General features: G+C 44.6%; 1 protein-coding gene across 2 annotated transcripts; it reads right to left on the bottom strand.

Annotated features, from left to right (window-relative positions):
- Positions 1-3310: 3310 nt before the first annotated feature.
- On the bottom strand, positions 3311-8720 carry LOC310697121 (major urinary protein 3-like). Of its 2 annotated transcripts, none has more exons than XM_083483457.1 (7): positions 8535-8718; positions 7488-7609; positions 6887-6954; positions 6674-6769; positions 5475-5576; positions 4151-4179; positions 3311-3452 (listed from the first exon to the last, which is right to left on the bottom strand). In XM_083483457.1, exons 1-6 carry the CDS (start codon positions 8640-8642, stop codon positions 4166-4168), a joined length of 510 nt encoding a protein of 169 aa, XP_083339583.1. In that variant the 5' UTR covers positions 8643-8718; the 3' UTR covers positions 3311-3452; positions 4151-4165. The 2 variants fall into 2 exon arrangements, with proteins under 2 accessions (XP_083339583.1, XP_083339584.1); XM_083483458.1 differs by lacking the exon at positions 3311-3452 and adding an exon at positions 3542-3656 and having other exon boundaries at positions 8535-8720.
- Between the last annotated feature and the right edge of the window lie 4558 nt (positions 8721-13278).

Below are 13278 nucleotides of genomic sequence, written 5' to 3'. Positions count from 1 at the left end.
AAATGCACATATTTCAAGTGAAGAAGGGGAGTGAAGTCTGCTAATTTAAGTGACCTCTGCAAAAGAAGGCGACGGGTTGGAGAAACAAGAATATTTTACGATGAAGGTACACCAAAGGCTGGGTATGTCGACAACTTGACTGAATGGGGGGACGGACCTTTTTTACTTTCCTTCTATGTGATTTACAAGAACCCCTCCTCATTAGAATCGTCGGTTGAACTGACCTAAGCAGGATGATTAAGGTCTGTGTGGAGATAAACTTTAACCAAAAGTATGCTTTATGGAGATCGAGAAGCAATAAGAGCTTTTGGGAATAGCGTAGCAATTAATTCAGAGTCGCCATCTTGCCAAAGGATTTATAGCCGGGAGGAAGAACGGACTTGTTTTCAGACTGCATTCCTAGTGAATCTCCTCAGAGGTTTTCAAAAAGGAGGCAGATTGGTGAAGATTAATGACGCTAAGACTGTTTTGATGTATGGAAGTGATGTTATATAGAAAACGTCTGGTTATGGCTACTGGATAAAATAATAATATCCACGCAGGATTACAAACTGTTCTAACCAGCTTGCGGAGATTATCAGAGGTCACAAAGAGAAAGGAAAAATATGTGAAAATAACAACAAGAGATGTGGAAAAACAATAAGAAAGGACTGGATAGTACTGTGAACATCATAAGCTTAGATTTATGGACATTAAAACAGCAGTAAGAAGCAAGAAGTTGATTGGATCCCCTTCGAAACTTGAAATATGGGTACCCCCAACAAAAATTTAAAATTCGGCTGTGTAATTTGGAATTTATGTAATTTGGTTTGATTTGATGTGATTGGTCGGTTAATAAAAAATTATTCTTAAACGAATGTCATGTTGGCTCACAACAAGACCTTCCTCACCCACGACCTGATTATGGATGAGGAGGCTTATCTGGTCTATATAAATGAGACTTGGGCTGGTGAGCAGGGTGCAGTTGGTGTCACTCAGTTGTACCCACCAGGTACTTGACCCACCAGGCACACTTGAGGATTGGGGAGCCGGAGTTGCTGTGGTCTATAGAGATTTGAGGGAGCGGGTGGCACTGAGGTCTAAACCACTGAGCCTCTTGGGTTTGCCGATCAGAAGGTCAGCAGTTCAAATCTGTGCAACAGGGTGAGTTCCTGTTGCTCTGTCCCAGCTCCTGCCAACCTAGCAGTTCGAAAGTGTACCAGTGCAAGTAGATAAATAGGTACTGCTGCTGCGGGAAGCTTAACAGCATTTCCATGCGCTCTGGCTTCCGTCACAGTGTTCCGTTGCACCAGAAGCGGTTTAGTCATTCTGGCCACATGACCCGGAAAGCTGTCTGTGGAAAAACGTCGGCTGAAAAGTGAGATGAGCACCGCAACCCCATAGTTGCCTTTGACTGGACTTAACTGCATAGGGGACTTTGACATTTATCTTTTTAAAAATAGAGACTCTCTCTCTCCAGGCTCTTTGTCCAGCTGGCAGGGATCTAGTGTGTGTTGGGACAGATTTGGGATTCTGTTGGTTTACCACCCACCTCGCTGTCCAGCAGTCTGCCTGCCTGAGCTCAGAGGCGGAGCTAGCTGCTCTGGCACCCGGAGTGGCACACATGCTGTGTATCTGGGGGCAGGGCCATGGGGGAGGGGCACGCGTCCCAGGGGGGCGGAGTGAGACGCCCATGGGGTGTGTGTGGAGCAAGATGCTCATGGCAGGCTGCTTCCGGGGGGGGGGGGGGTAGGGAGCTGCGCCCCTTTGCCAGCAGCCTTCCTCCCTTCCCTCTTCCTTTTGACAGCTCTGGGGAGGCTTCCCCTCCCCCAGGAAGCAGTCCGGGAGCATGGGGCAATGGTGCGCCGCTCACCCGTGACTTCCAAGCCTCCCCGAGCTGTCAAAACGAAGGGGGAAGGGGCAAAGGCCACTGGCAAGGCGGCGCAGCTCCATCCCTTCCCCGACGGCTTGGGGTAGGCTTGGGAGTCACAGGCGGGCTCACAATTTCATGACTGCCTCTTAACACTGGCGGAGGAACAGTATTGAGGAGGGAGTAGGGTGCCATCGCTGCACCCCCCTGGATATGTGCCGCACACCACCCCACGTGTGACCGGGCGACAGGCCCCCACAGGTGGCACGTCATGCCCCCAGAACGCACGCCACACCCCTGCAGGTGGCATGCCACGTCTCTGGGGGCACCAGCCACGCCGGCTCTCCGCCCCCGATATCGGAGCATGCAGCTTTGCCATGGCCTCTTAAGATAGTTCAGAAATTTCAGCTGGTGCAGAATTTGGTGACTTGAATGCTCACTGGGGCAAGATGGTTGAGCATATTGTACCAATCTGGGCCCGACTGCACTGGCTGCCAATTATTTTCTGAGGCAGACGTGTGGCTCATCATTACATGCTGAAGGCTAAGGTGAAACTGACTTTGGTTTGACTCTCTTCTTGTTGTCTGAATTGATCAAAAATATTTTCAGAGGTTTAGGAATGGGAAGTCCTTCACTGTGCAGAACTGGTTATGCTACTGTCCAATTCTTTCGCCCTGTGATCCCTGCGAGGCTTTGCTTTACACTAATGAGCACATCATCTTACGTCAGAGATAATAAAGCCAAGATGTCCCGACTCAACTGCATGCCATCGGTCCTGGGGTTGGTGTGTATGATGCGATATGGCACCATATGGTGCAATCAGGAGTTTGAAATGCAACGTTGCCAAATGAAATCATGTACACAATGTGGACTGGGTCGTTTATACATGACCATCTTTGTATCTCCTCAACAGGAGCCAGTCAACAAATTTTATTATGATTATTGGGTTCAGCACCTTGAAATTAGAAAAAGAGAGAGGCTGTTTTCATTTCAGAGGCATTTTGTGTCTTGTGAAATTTAGGAAGTTCCACTACTTTCTAACTAAGACAGGTTTTACTGCCTATGCAATTTTCTGAAGTCCATGAACATGACCTTTAGTGAGTTTATAAGTAAACTATGTTTTATTTTCCAAGCTTGTGGTCTGCTTGGGGAAGAAGGAAACTTTAGAAAGGTTTTTTCCCCCCAATGGGGACATTTTGGAATTCACTTTAGAGAGCATATTTTAAAGGTCCAACAACCTATATTTCCATGCTTTACTTTGCTGCGCATTTTGTGATCTCGACTGGAGTTCTCTCACCAAAGAGTGCTTGCCCCAAGCCTGGATCTCAGAATCCAGGAATTTTCCTTTTTATATAGTGCTATGAATTTGTGGTGTACACATAATAGTTTTCTTTCTCTTAAGGCCAACTGACAAGAAAACAGTACCACTTATGTGATTAGAATACCATTTTTATATATATCTGATCCAAATGATTCAAGTTTTCTTTCCAAATGGAATGGTTCACAATGGTGGTTGGTATTTGCAATGCAGGAGGCAGAATCCAGGACGATTCCTCCATCCCCATCCTCACGCAGACATCTTTCCCATGTTATTTTTGGCTTTCTGCATGGAATTGCAAAAGACAAGAGATCCCGTTATCACAGCAAGAGGTGGGGGCCTTGGCCCATGGAGAAAACCCACAAAAGGTTGCAGTTGTATTCCTCTGGACCCTGCTCCTGGTCATTTAACAAAAGCCTGATTTGCCGATGTTTTCAAATGATAATGTTCCTACTCTCCAGGCCATAGGTGATAACTGCCCTGGGACCTCTGGGTAGAGGGTAGTACATAAAATCCTTATAATCTTAGTAATAATATCAGCAAATCAGCAGGAAGATGTCAATGTCAGATTCAGTTGGATGCTGGAGGGGTCTCAGGTCTGAACTAGCTAAAATTATCAGTGTTCATGGAGACTTCTGCCTGAGGCCTGGGGCTACCTTTGAAGGTGTCCCAGAAACTACAACTAATCCAGAATGTGGCAGCTAGAATGGTGACTGGGAGTGGCCGCTGAGACCATATAACACTGGTCCTGAAAATCTTCATTGGCTCCCAGTATGTTTCCGAGCACAATTCAAAGTGTTGGTGCTGACCTTTAAAGCCCCTGGGACACGAGCCAGCCCCACCCCTGCCTGCTCTCTGTCCCCTGAAGCTGGAGCGTGAAGCTCCGCCACTGCCTTAGATGTGTCTACTCATGAGTAAACACCACTGAATTCAATAAAGCTTATGACCTCCCAGGTAAGTGTGCAGAGGACTAATTATCTTACCTTTTCCATATCTTCTTATATACAGAGATCTGTGGATGAAAAGAAATGCTGTCAGTGAATGAGCAAGATGTGGGATTGGGTCCAGGGAACAGAACAAGTTAAGGATGTTGATGATGATGATGATTATGTTCCTTATGGGCCATGCTCCATAGCCAACAATAGACTGGCTCTCAGATATCAGTAGGGTTTCTCTTTTTTAAAGGATCCATAATGCTTATCTACATGTGGAGAAAACCTTCTCTTGATAAAACCTCAAGGGCCGCTTTTCTCCACATGAACCAACCTGGATCCTGCAATCATCATGTGAGGCCTTTCTTCATGTGCTTCTTCCACAAAAGGTCTGGAAGGTGGCAACACAAGAACGGACCTTTTCTGCAGTGGCTCCCCATTTTGCGGGCATTCTCCCCAGGGAGGATTGGCTGAAACCACCCTTATATCTATTTAGGCACTGGGCAAAAAACGTTCCCCTTCAGCCAGGCCTTGGCCTGATGAACAGTCTATGATGCCCTTTTACATGTGTTTGTGGGAGGGATGGCTTATGGCAGGGGTCAGCAAGGTTTATCTTGCCTGGGCCGGATCGGTCCCATGGAGATCTATCTGTGGGTTGGATTCTGCATGCACGTGAGCGGGCACACCCATGATTTTCAGCGTCTTTCAGATGTGATTTCCGGCATCTATGTCCTTTTACATGTGTTTGTGGGAGGGGTGGCTTATGGGTGGGTTTGTTTTGTTATTTTTCTCCTTTTCATTATGTATTTCTGTGTTTTTATATTGTATTTTTATACTGTGAACTGTCCCGAGATCTTCAAATTTAATAAATCCTAATAATGTAAGAAAGTACTTCCTGATGTTTAGTTGGAATCCCCTGTCTTGTAATTGGAATCCACTAGTTCAAAAGCTAGCCTCCAGAGTAGGAGAAATAATAATAATAATAATAATAATAATAATAATAATAATAATCATAATCATAATCATAATCATAATAATAATTTATTTGTAACCTCGCCCATCTGGTGGCTTCAACAAATACCAAAAATACACTAATATGTCATACATTAAAATCTTTCCTGAACAGGGAAGAAAAGAAGCTAACTCCATCTTCTGTGTGACAGCCCAGGAGACATTTGAAGAGGACTATCCCATCCTCTCTCAATCTCCTCTGCTCCAGGCTAAACACCACCCAATTCCCTCAACTGTTCCTTATCAGGATTCATATCCAAATTCTAATAATACCTGGTGATCTCTAGAGTCCAAGCGGCTAGCATCATCATCACCATACCTTCAAACCAGGACGAAGAAAATCTTAAGCATTAATTGCCCTTACTATTTTCGGATACATAGGCGATTGCTTCTGGATCGAATTGCAAATCTGTGGCCAAAGTTTTGAATTTTTCTTTCACTTCATCTGACACAGTCTGTTCCCTGCCTTAAGACACAAACAAGGAGTTGGTATTGAGAATCAGCATCATAGTGCAGGAGGATAGATCATAGAATGGTACAGTGGGGGTCATCTAGTCCCCTGCAATGCAGGAATCTCAGATAAAGGATCCATGACAGGTGGCCATCCAACCTCTGCTTAAGAACTTCTAAGGAAGTAGAGTCCACAACCTCCTGAGGGAGTCCATTCCACTGCCGAACAGCTCTCACTGTCAGAAAATACTTCCGGATGTTTAGTCCGAATCTCCTTCCTTGTAACTTGAATCTATTGGATTGAGTCCTACCCAAAGGAGAAAACAAGCTTGCTCCCTCTTCCATGTGACAGTCCTTTCAATATTTGAATATGACTATCATATATTCTCTCAGTCTCTTTTGCAAGCAAAAATAAACACTCCCTCAACCATTCCTCATAAGGCTTGGTTTTCAAACCCTTGGCTTGGTTTTCAAACCCTTGATCATCTTGTTTGCCCTCCTCTGCACACATTCCAGCTTGTCAACATCCTCCTTAAATTGTGGCACCCAGAACTGGACGCTGTATTCCAGGTGTGGTTGGACCAAGGCAGAATAAAAAACCAGAAGTGTAGGGCAAAGTTCCTTCTCCATTCTGAATTGTCCCCTCCTGATGCAACCCTCAGGGGCTTGTGAGGCACATTTGCACAGAGCATGCCAACCAGCGCCTGAAGCTCCACTGCCTCGCAGGGTTGGCGTGGGGACGAAAATTTGAATTGCCAGTAGAATACGGCAAATTTGTTGTTGACGTTTTATCGTGATGCTCCAATTTTTCTGACAAATCTAGCTGTGGGGTGGTGGTGGATTACTCTATTGGCAATTAGTGGTGGTGTTTACATATCCCTAGACCAGGCATAGGAAACCTTCGGCCCTCCAGATGTTTAGGCCTACAACTCCCACGATCCCTAGCTAACAGGACCTGTGGTCAGGGATGATGGGAACTGTAGTCCAAAACATCTGGAGGGCAGAAGGTTGCCTATGCCTACCTTATACAAACTGGGAGGATGGGTGAGATTTTCAAAAGCTGACAGGTGTGCCCATTGTAGCCAAGGGCACCCAAAGAAGCTCCAGACATACCATAGAGCTGTAGCATGCCCATATGCTCCATTAGGAAGTGGATGATATGGTAAGTCTCATAATCTGTATCCACAATGTGTACTGTAGTTTTCTCATCTGTTGAAAAAAGAGCCGCCAAAGATCCATTAACAGTCATGAGAGTCACTTACACAGATGCAAAAGAAATGCCGTGCATGTGTTGATGGAGATAATGGAGAAATCTATTAAACTTACCTTCAGTATCAAATTCGGCCCGCTTTATAGGGTACAGAACAACTCTTTTACGCTTACAATCTCCTTTTCTGGAAAGAAAAGCAGGGTTGTCAAGTTGCTTCCCCACCCAATCAGCACTCCCCCCTCCCCCAATCTTTGCACGAGATTTCACAGGGGTTCCAGGTGCTCAGCCAGGGTCATGTTTCCTCTGAGAATCAAGTTGTAGTGCCTTTAGGAAATATGGTTTCCTCTGTCCCAGCCTGCCAAGATGGTCCTGACCTTTGCACCCCTTCCCTGCACCCCCCCAAAAAAGAACAAATTTTGCTGTGACATCATCTCCATCAGCAGCTTGGAGCTGGCCAGTCCTGGAGTTCTGTGAGGGCCATTGCCCAGTTTCAGAAGAAGAAGGAGCAACTGGAAGCTGCCCAATAGACATTCAGAATCTCAGCTGATGTAATTGACTTTTGGGGATCAGGGATGCAGTTTAGGTGGACCCCTGGGTGTACGACCTAGCCTCCCTGCTGAAAGAGGCAGGGGTAGGTAGGCAACAGGCCAAGCCTCAGGACCCTTCCCTTTATACTGTGAAGGTAGATAATGATCATAGCAGTGGATGCAGACTTACTTAGGAACATCAATTTTGAGGACCAGTTCTCCATTCTTTTGGGGCTCCATTAAATAGCCATAGACTTCTCTCGTCTGTCTGTCATACTGTACTGTTGCAATAGGAAACCACTTACCAGTGAGCTACAAAGAAGAGGTTTGTTTGTGTGTTATTGAGAAAGACATTTTAATATATATTGTAGACTGGTAGCTAAAGTAGCATAGTGGTCTCAGACTTCCCACTCTGGGCCCCTCTTTCAGAATGGAATTTTTTTAAAGCCACATCAAGTTGTTTATTATTATTATTATTATTATTATTGATAAGAAATACATTGCAAAATGAAAAGAAGCAACTCCTAGCAGTGCTTGATTAATAACACAGAACACAACTACTTTATAAGTACAGTAGCACCTTGGTTCTCAAACTTAATCAGTTCCTGGAGTCCGTTCGCCTCCCGAAACTGATTGAAAACCAAGGAGCGGCTTCTGATTGGCTGCAGGAGCTTCCTGCAGTCGAGCAGAAGCTGCATCAGATGTTCGGCTTCCGAAAAACGTTCGCAAACTGGAACACTTATTTCCGGGTTTGCAGCGTTCAGGAGCCAAAACGTATGAGTACCAAGGCGTTCGAGAACTAAGGTACAGCTGTATAAAACAATGCTATATATACATACTACACTGAAATGTTTAAATGTTTCTTTATTGGTCCTTGATTCTTCCTGCTAAATTTGCCATCCTCTCCTGCCACACCAGTGTAGCACAACACAGCCTTGGAGAACCACTGGGTTAGGGCATGGGAGAGACCAGGATTCGAATTCCTGTTCAGCCATGAAGCTCACAGTCACTGCCTCTCAGCCCAATCTACCTCATAGGGTTGTTGTGGGGATTAAATGAGGAAGGGGAGAACCAGGTACATCACCTTGCGCTCCGTGGAGAAACAGGTGGGTTATAAAGAGTGCACAGTCAGCTTGCAAAGTCTGTAAGCAGGTGAACAAGGCTGTGCAAGCTCAATTATTGATAAATTTGTCACCATCCCTAGTTATAAGTGAGGGAGAAAAATGTTGCTGTTTACCTTCATTAGATCCAAGTCTGGCATCATCGGAATGGGTACAGGAACCTCGTACTTAGGAACTGCTGAGCAGGTGCCAGCAAACACAATAAGAATCAGCACAATGTGCATCCTTGCAAGGCTTTGCAGCAGTTCAGGAACGTTTGAGACTTCTGCAGAGACCTTGGCTCTTCAAGCGATGCCTGGATTTATATCCCTCTGCTTATGTCCCCAAATTTCATCTAATGCAGTACAGCCCTGCCATTAAAAGAGGTCGTGGGGTGTTTGAGAGAGGGAACCAGGTGATTTTCAGAACTAATTGTTATCCGTGGTGAGCACATTTTCTAAAAACCCGGGAACACTCTGCCCCTCAATGCTTGTTCTGAAGGACTCCAAGGCCTGTGGCCTCCCCTGTTAGTTGTGGGTGGTGGTTTATGGTGAACTTCACCACCAACGGAGGCCTGGGCTGTGATCAAAAGGAGCTGAGAGCCAGTTGTAACTAATGTTAGAATAAGGTTTGCACCTGCAGACCACATTCCTCACCTGGAACATCCCTGGGGCAGGTGTTGTGGGAACAATGGAAATTCAAGTTGCGTTGGCCTCTCCTTTTGGAGATAGCAGGGGTCCATCTGCTCCAAACCCCCAGGACTAATCTTTTGTTGTTGAAATCATGTCTTGTTATGGGCATAGAGACCCATCCAAGTTAAAATACAGTACAGTGGTACCTTGTTTCTCAAACGCCTTGGTACTCAAACAACTTGGAACCCAAACACTGCAAATCCGGAAGTAAGTGTCCCATTTTGCAAACTTTCTTCGGAAGGCAAACGTGCTCCATTTTGAGTGTTATGCTTCTGATTTGAGTGCCACACTTCCGTTTTGAGTGTTATGCTGAGGTCTGTCTGTCTTTGTTATTTATTTTGTGTTTTTGTTTTTGCGACTCTTTTTTTGTTTTTGTGACTGTGTGGAACCCAGTTCAGCTACTGATTGATTGATTGTGTGACTGCAGTACATTGTTTATTGCTTTCATTTTATGGATCAGTGGTCTCGTTAGACAGTAAAATCCATGTTAAATTGCTGTTTTAGGGCTTGTTTTTAAAAGTCTGGAATGGATTAATCCATTTTGCATTACTTTCTATGGGAAAGTGTGCCTTGGTTTTGGAACGTTTTGGTTTTGGAACGGACTTCCGGAACGGATTAAGTTTGAGAACCAAGGTACCACTGTATGGAGTAAAAATTACAGTACCTGAAACTATAGTGTTTTTCTAATTTTACTATTACAGTCAAGCCAGTTGATCTCTTACATTCAAGGAAATTAGGAAACAGCTAGATTCCTGCTCAGTGGTCCTCACAGTGCACCCTGAGTCATGTGGGGAAGGGGAGCGATGTGGAATTTAGGTTGGTCACATTACCAGTGGGACATCAATCTGGTAAGAGCCGGTTAAGGAGGAACCTAACGACTCTCCAGTTGGTAGAGCATGAGACTCTTAATCTCAAATTAGCAAAAATGTATTAATTTAAATCAAATACATGTTGGAAATATCAAGAGAAGGAAGGTTCTTTTTATCATATGTAGTGGTCTTGTAGTAAGGTTAAAGCTTATTGGGAAATGATATATACTGAATTGGAAAAGATGTTTAAAATAACGTTTGTAAACAACAACAACAACAACCCAGAAGCTTTCCTTTTGGGAATTACAAGGACAGAACTACCTAAATTGTATAGAAATGTATTTATGTATGCTATTACAGCAGCAAGAACGTTACTTGCCCAAACGTGGAAAGAAGCAGAAGTCCGAGTAAAGGAAGAATGGATACAAAAACTCATGGAATATGCACAAATGGCAAAACTTACCAGGAAAATAAGAAATCAAGATAACAGACTTTTTATAAAAGAATGGAAAGGGTTTATTGAATATTTCCAGATAAATTATAAACAGATAAAAACATTAGCGGGATTAATGTAATAACCTGCAATTTTATAAGAGTATATATCTACAGTAGATGAAGAAATGAGTAAGTTAAATGAATTTGGATATGCAGAAGACAGAAAAAATGAATTTAAGGAACTGCAGAAAGAGGGGGAAGGAAGTCAAATTTTGAAATGTTAAATTGATTGTAAAACTAATCAAATGTATAAATTTGAAAATATAACTAAAAAAATAAATAAAAATAGACTTTTAATCTCAGGGTTGTGGGTTCGAGCCTCATGTTGGGCAAGTTTCCTGCACTGCAGGGGATTAGATTAGATGACCCTTGCGGTCCCTTCCAACTCTAAACCTCTATGATTTTATGACTGTATGCTAAAACAAAGAACAGCCCCATATTAGCTACAAGGAGGGTTCTAGTATGCACAGTGAAAAATGGGTAGTGAAAGTCTTTCCAAGGACTATGGTTGGATGAGAGATGTCAAGGTGCTGGACAGCAGGTGGTTGGGTAAACCATGAACAGCTAGGATGATGTACATTTGGCCATATAGGTATGCAACCCTGGAGGTTTGGCAGGGCAGAGGCCCATTCCTCTGGGCGGTCTTGTCTGAATTGCTCCCCTATGTCAGTCACTACTCCTGGCCAACGTTTGTTATTGCTGCTGATCTGTGCACCAGTCAGGGTCAGTCTTCTTCTTCAAGCAGGTCTGACAGACCGTTTTTGTTTATTTTCTGAGAGCATTTGTTCCAGGCTTTGCAACAAGAACAACAAAAATGGTTCCCAGAGCAGCTTGCATACTGCACTGGCTGCCAATTATTTTCTGAGGCAGACGTGTGACTCATCCTTACATGCTGAAGGCTGAGAAGAACCTGACTTCGGTTTGCCTCCCTTCTCGTTGTCTGAATTCATCAAAAATACAGTGCTACTTCTGGATGCAAACGGGATCCGTTCCGGAGCCCCGTTCGCATCCTGAAGAGAACTCAATCCGTGTCTGCGTGTGCGCAGGTCGCAATTTGCCACTTCTGCGCATGACGTCATTTTGAGTGTCTGCACATGTGCGAGTGGCAAAACCCAGAAGTAACACGTTCCGTTACTTCCAGGTAGCCGTGGACCACAACCTGAAAATGCTCAACCTGAAGCAATTTTAACCCAAGGTATGACTATACTTTCAGAGGTTTGGGAATGGGCAGGGGTGGAGAAAGGGGGGTGGTGGGGGCAGGACAACCCGGGTGTCACTACTGGGGGGTGACAAAATGGCAGGCAGCACTCATTGTAGGGCCTGCAGCGTGCCTGAGCCGCGCGTCTCTCTTGGGAGGGATGGATTGGCTTGACTGCCCGCAGGTTCCTCACTGCCCCAAACAGTCTGCCATCTGCCTCCCCCTCAGCTGTAGATAACTGAGTGGGAGGAGGCAGGCAGGCTTCTTGGAGGCCCAGCGGAGCGTCCTGCCCTGGCTGGCCCCGCCCTGCCCTGTGGGTGAATGGCCCCAGCACTGGGCGCAGGGCATGTACGCTGCCCCAGGTGCCCGATCGGCTTGCTCCGCCACTGGGAATGGGAAGTCCTTCACTGTGCAGAACTGGTTATACTACTGTCCAATTCTTTCACCCTGTGATCCCTTCGAGGCTTTGCTTTACACTAATGAGCACATCATCTTACGTCAGAGATAATAAAACCGGGATGTCACGACTCAACTGCATGCCATCGGTCCTGGGGTTGGTGCGTATGATGCGATATGGCACCATATGGTGCAATCAGGAGTATGAAATGCAACGTTGCCAAATGAAATCATGTACACAATGTGTACTGGGTCATTTATACATGACCATCTTTGTATCTCCTCAACAGGAGCCAGTCAACAAATTTTATTATCATTATTGGGTTCAGCACCTTGAAATTAGAAAAAGAGAGAGGCTGTTTCATTTCAGAGGCATTTTGTGAATTGTGAAATTTAGGAAGTTCCACTAGTTTCTAACTAAGACAGGTTTTACTGCCTATGCAATTTTCTGAAGTCCATGAACCTGGCCTTTGAAGAGTTTATAAGTAAACTATGTTTTATTTTCCAAGCTTGTGGTCTCCTTGGGGAAGAAGGAAACTTTAGAAAGGTTTCCCTCCCCCCCAATGGGGACATTTTGGCAATCACTGTAGAGAGCATATTTTAAAGGTCCAACAACCTATATTTCCATGCTTTACTTTGCTGCATATTTTTTGATCTCAACTGGAGTTCTCTCACCAAAGAGTGCTTGCCCCAAGCCTGGATCTCAGAATCCAGGAATTTTCCTTTTTATATAGTGCTATGAATTTGGGGTGTACACATAATAGTTTTTTTCCTCTTAGGCCAACAGAAGAGAAAACAGTACCACTTATGTGATTAGAATACCATTTATGAATATGTATCTAATCCACATGATTCAATTTTTCTTTCTAAATGGAATGGTTCACGATGGTGGTTGGTATTTGCAATGCAGGAGGCAGATTCCAGGACGATTCCTCCATCCCCATCCTCATGCAGACATGTTTCCCATGTTATTTTTGGCTTTCTGCATGGAATTGCAAAAGACAAGAGATCCCGTTATCACAGCAAGAGGTGTGGGCCTCGGCCCATGGAGAAAACCCACAAAAGTTTGCAGTTGTATTCCTCTGGACCCTGCTCCTGGTCATTTATCAAAAGCCTGATCTGCCAATGTTTTCAAATGATAATGTACCTACTCTCCAGGCCATAGGTGATAACCGCCCTGTGACCTCCGGGTATAGGGTGGTATATAAAATATAATAATAATAATAATAATAATAATAATATCAGCAAATCAGCAGGAAGGTGTCAATATTGGAATCACTTGGATGCTGGA

Source organism: Podarcis liolepis (genome assembly GCF_965112155.1).
Source record: "Podarcis liolepis genome assembly, chromosome: 17".
In the NCBI taxonomy this organism is placed as follows: domain Eukaryota; kingdom Metazoa; phylum Chordata; class Lepidosauria; order Squamata; family Lacertidae; genus Podarcis; species Podarcis liolepis.
Note: the sequence above shows the minus strand (reverse complement) of the source record. Positions and strands in the feature narration are given on the sequence as shown.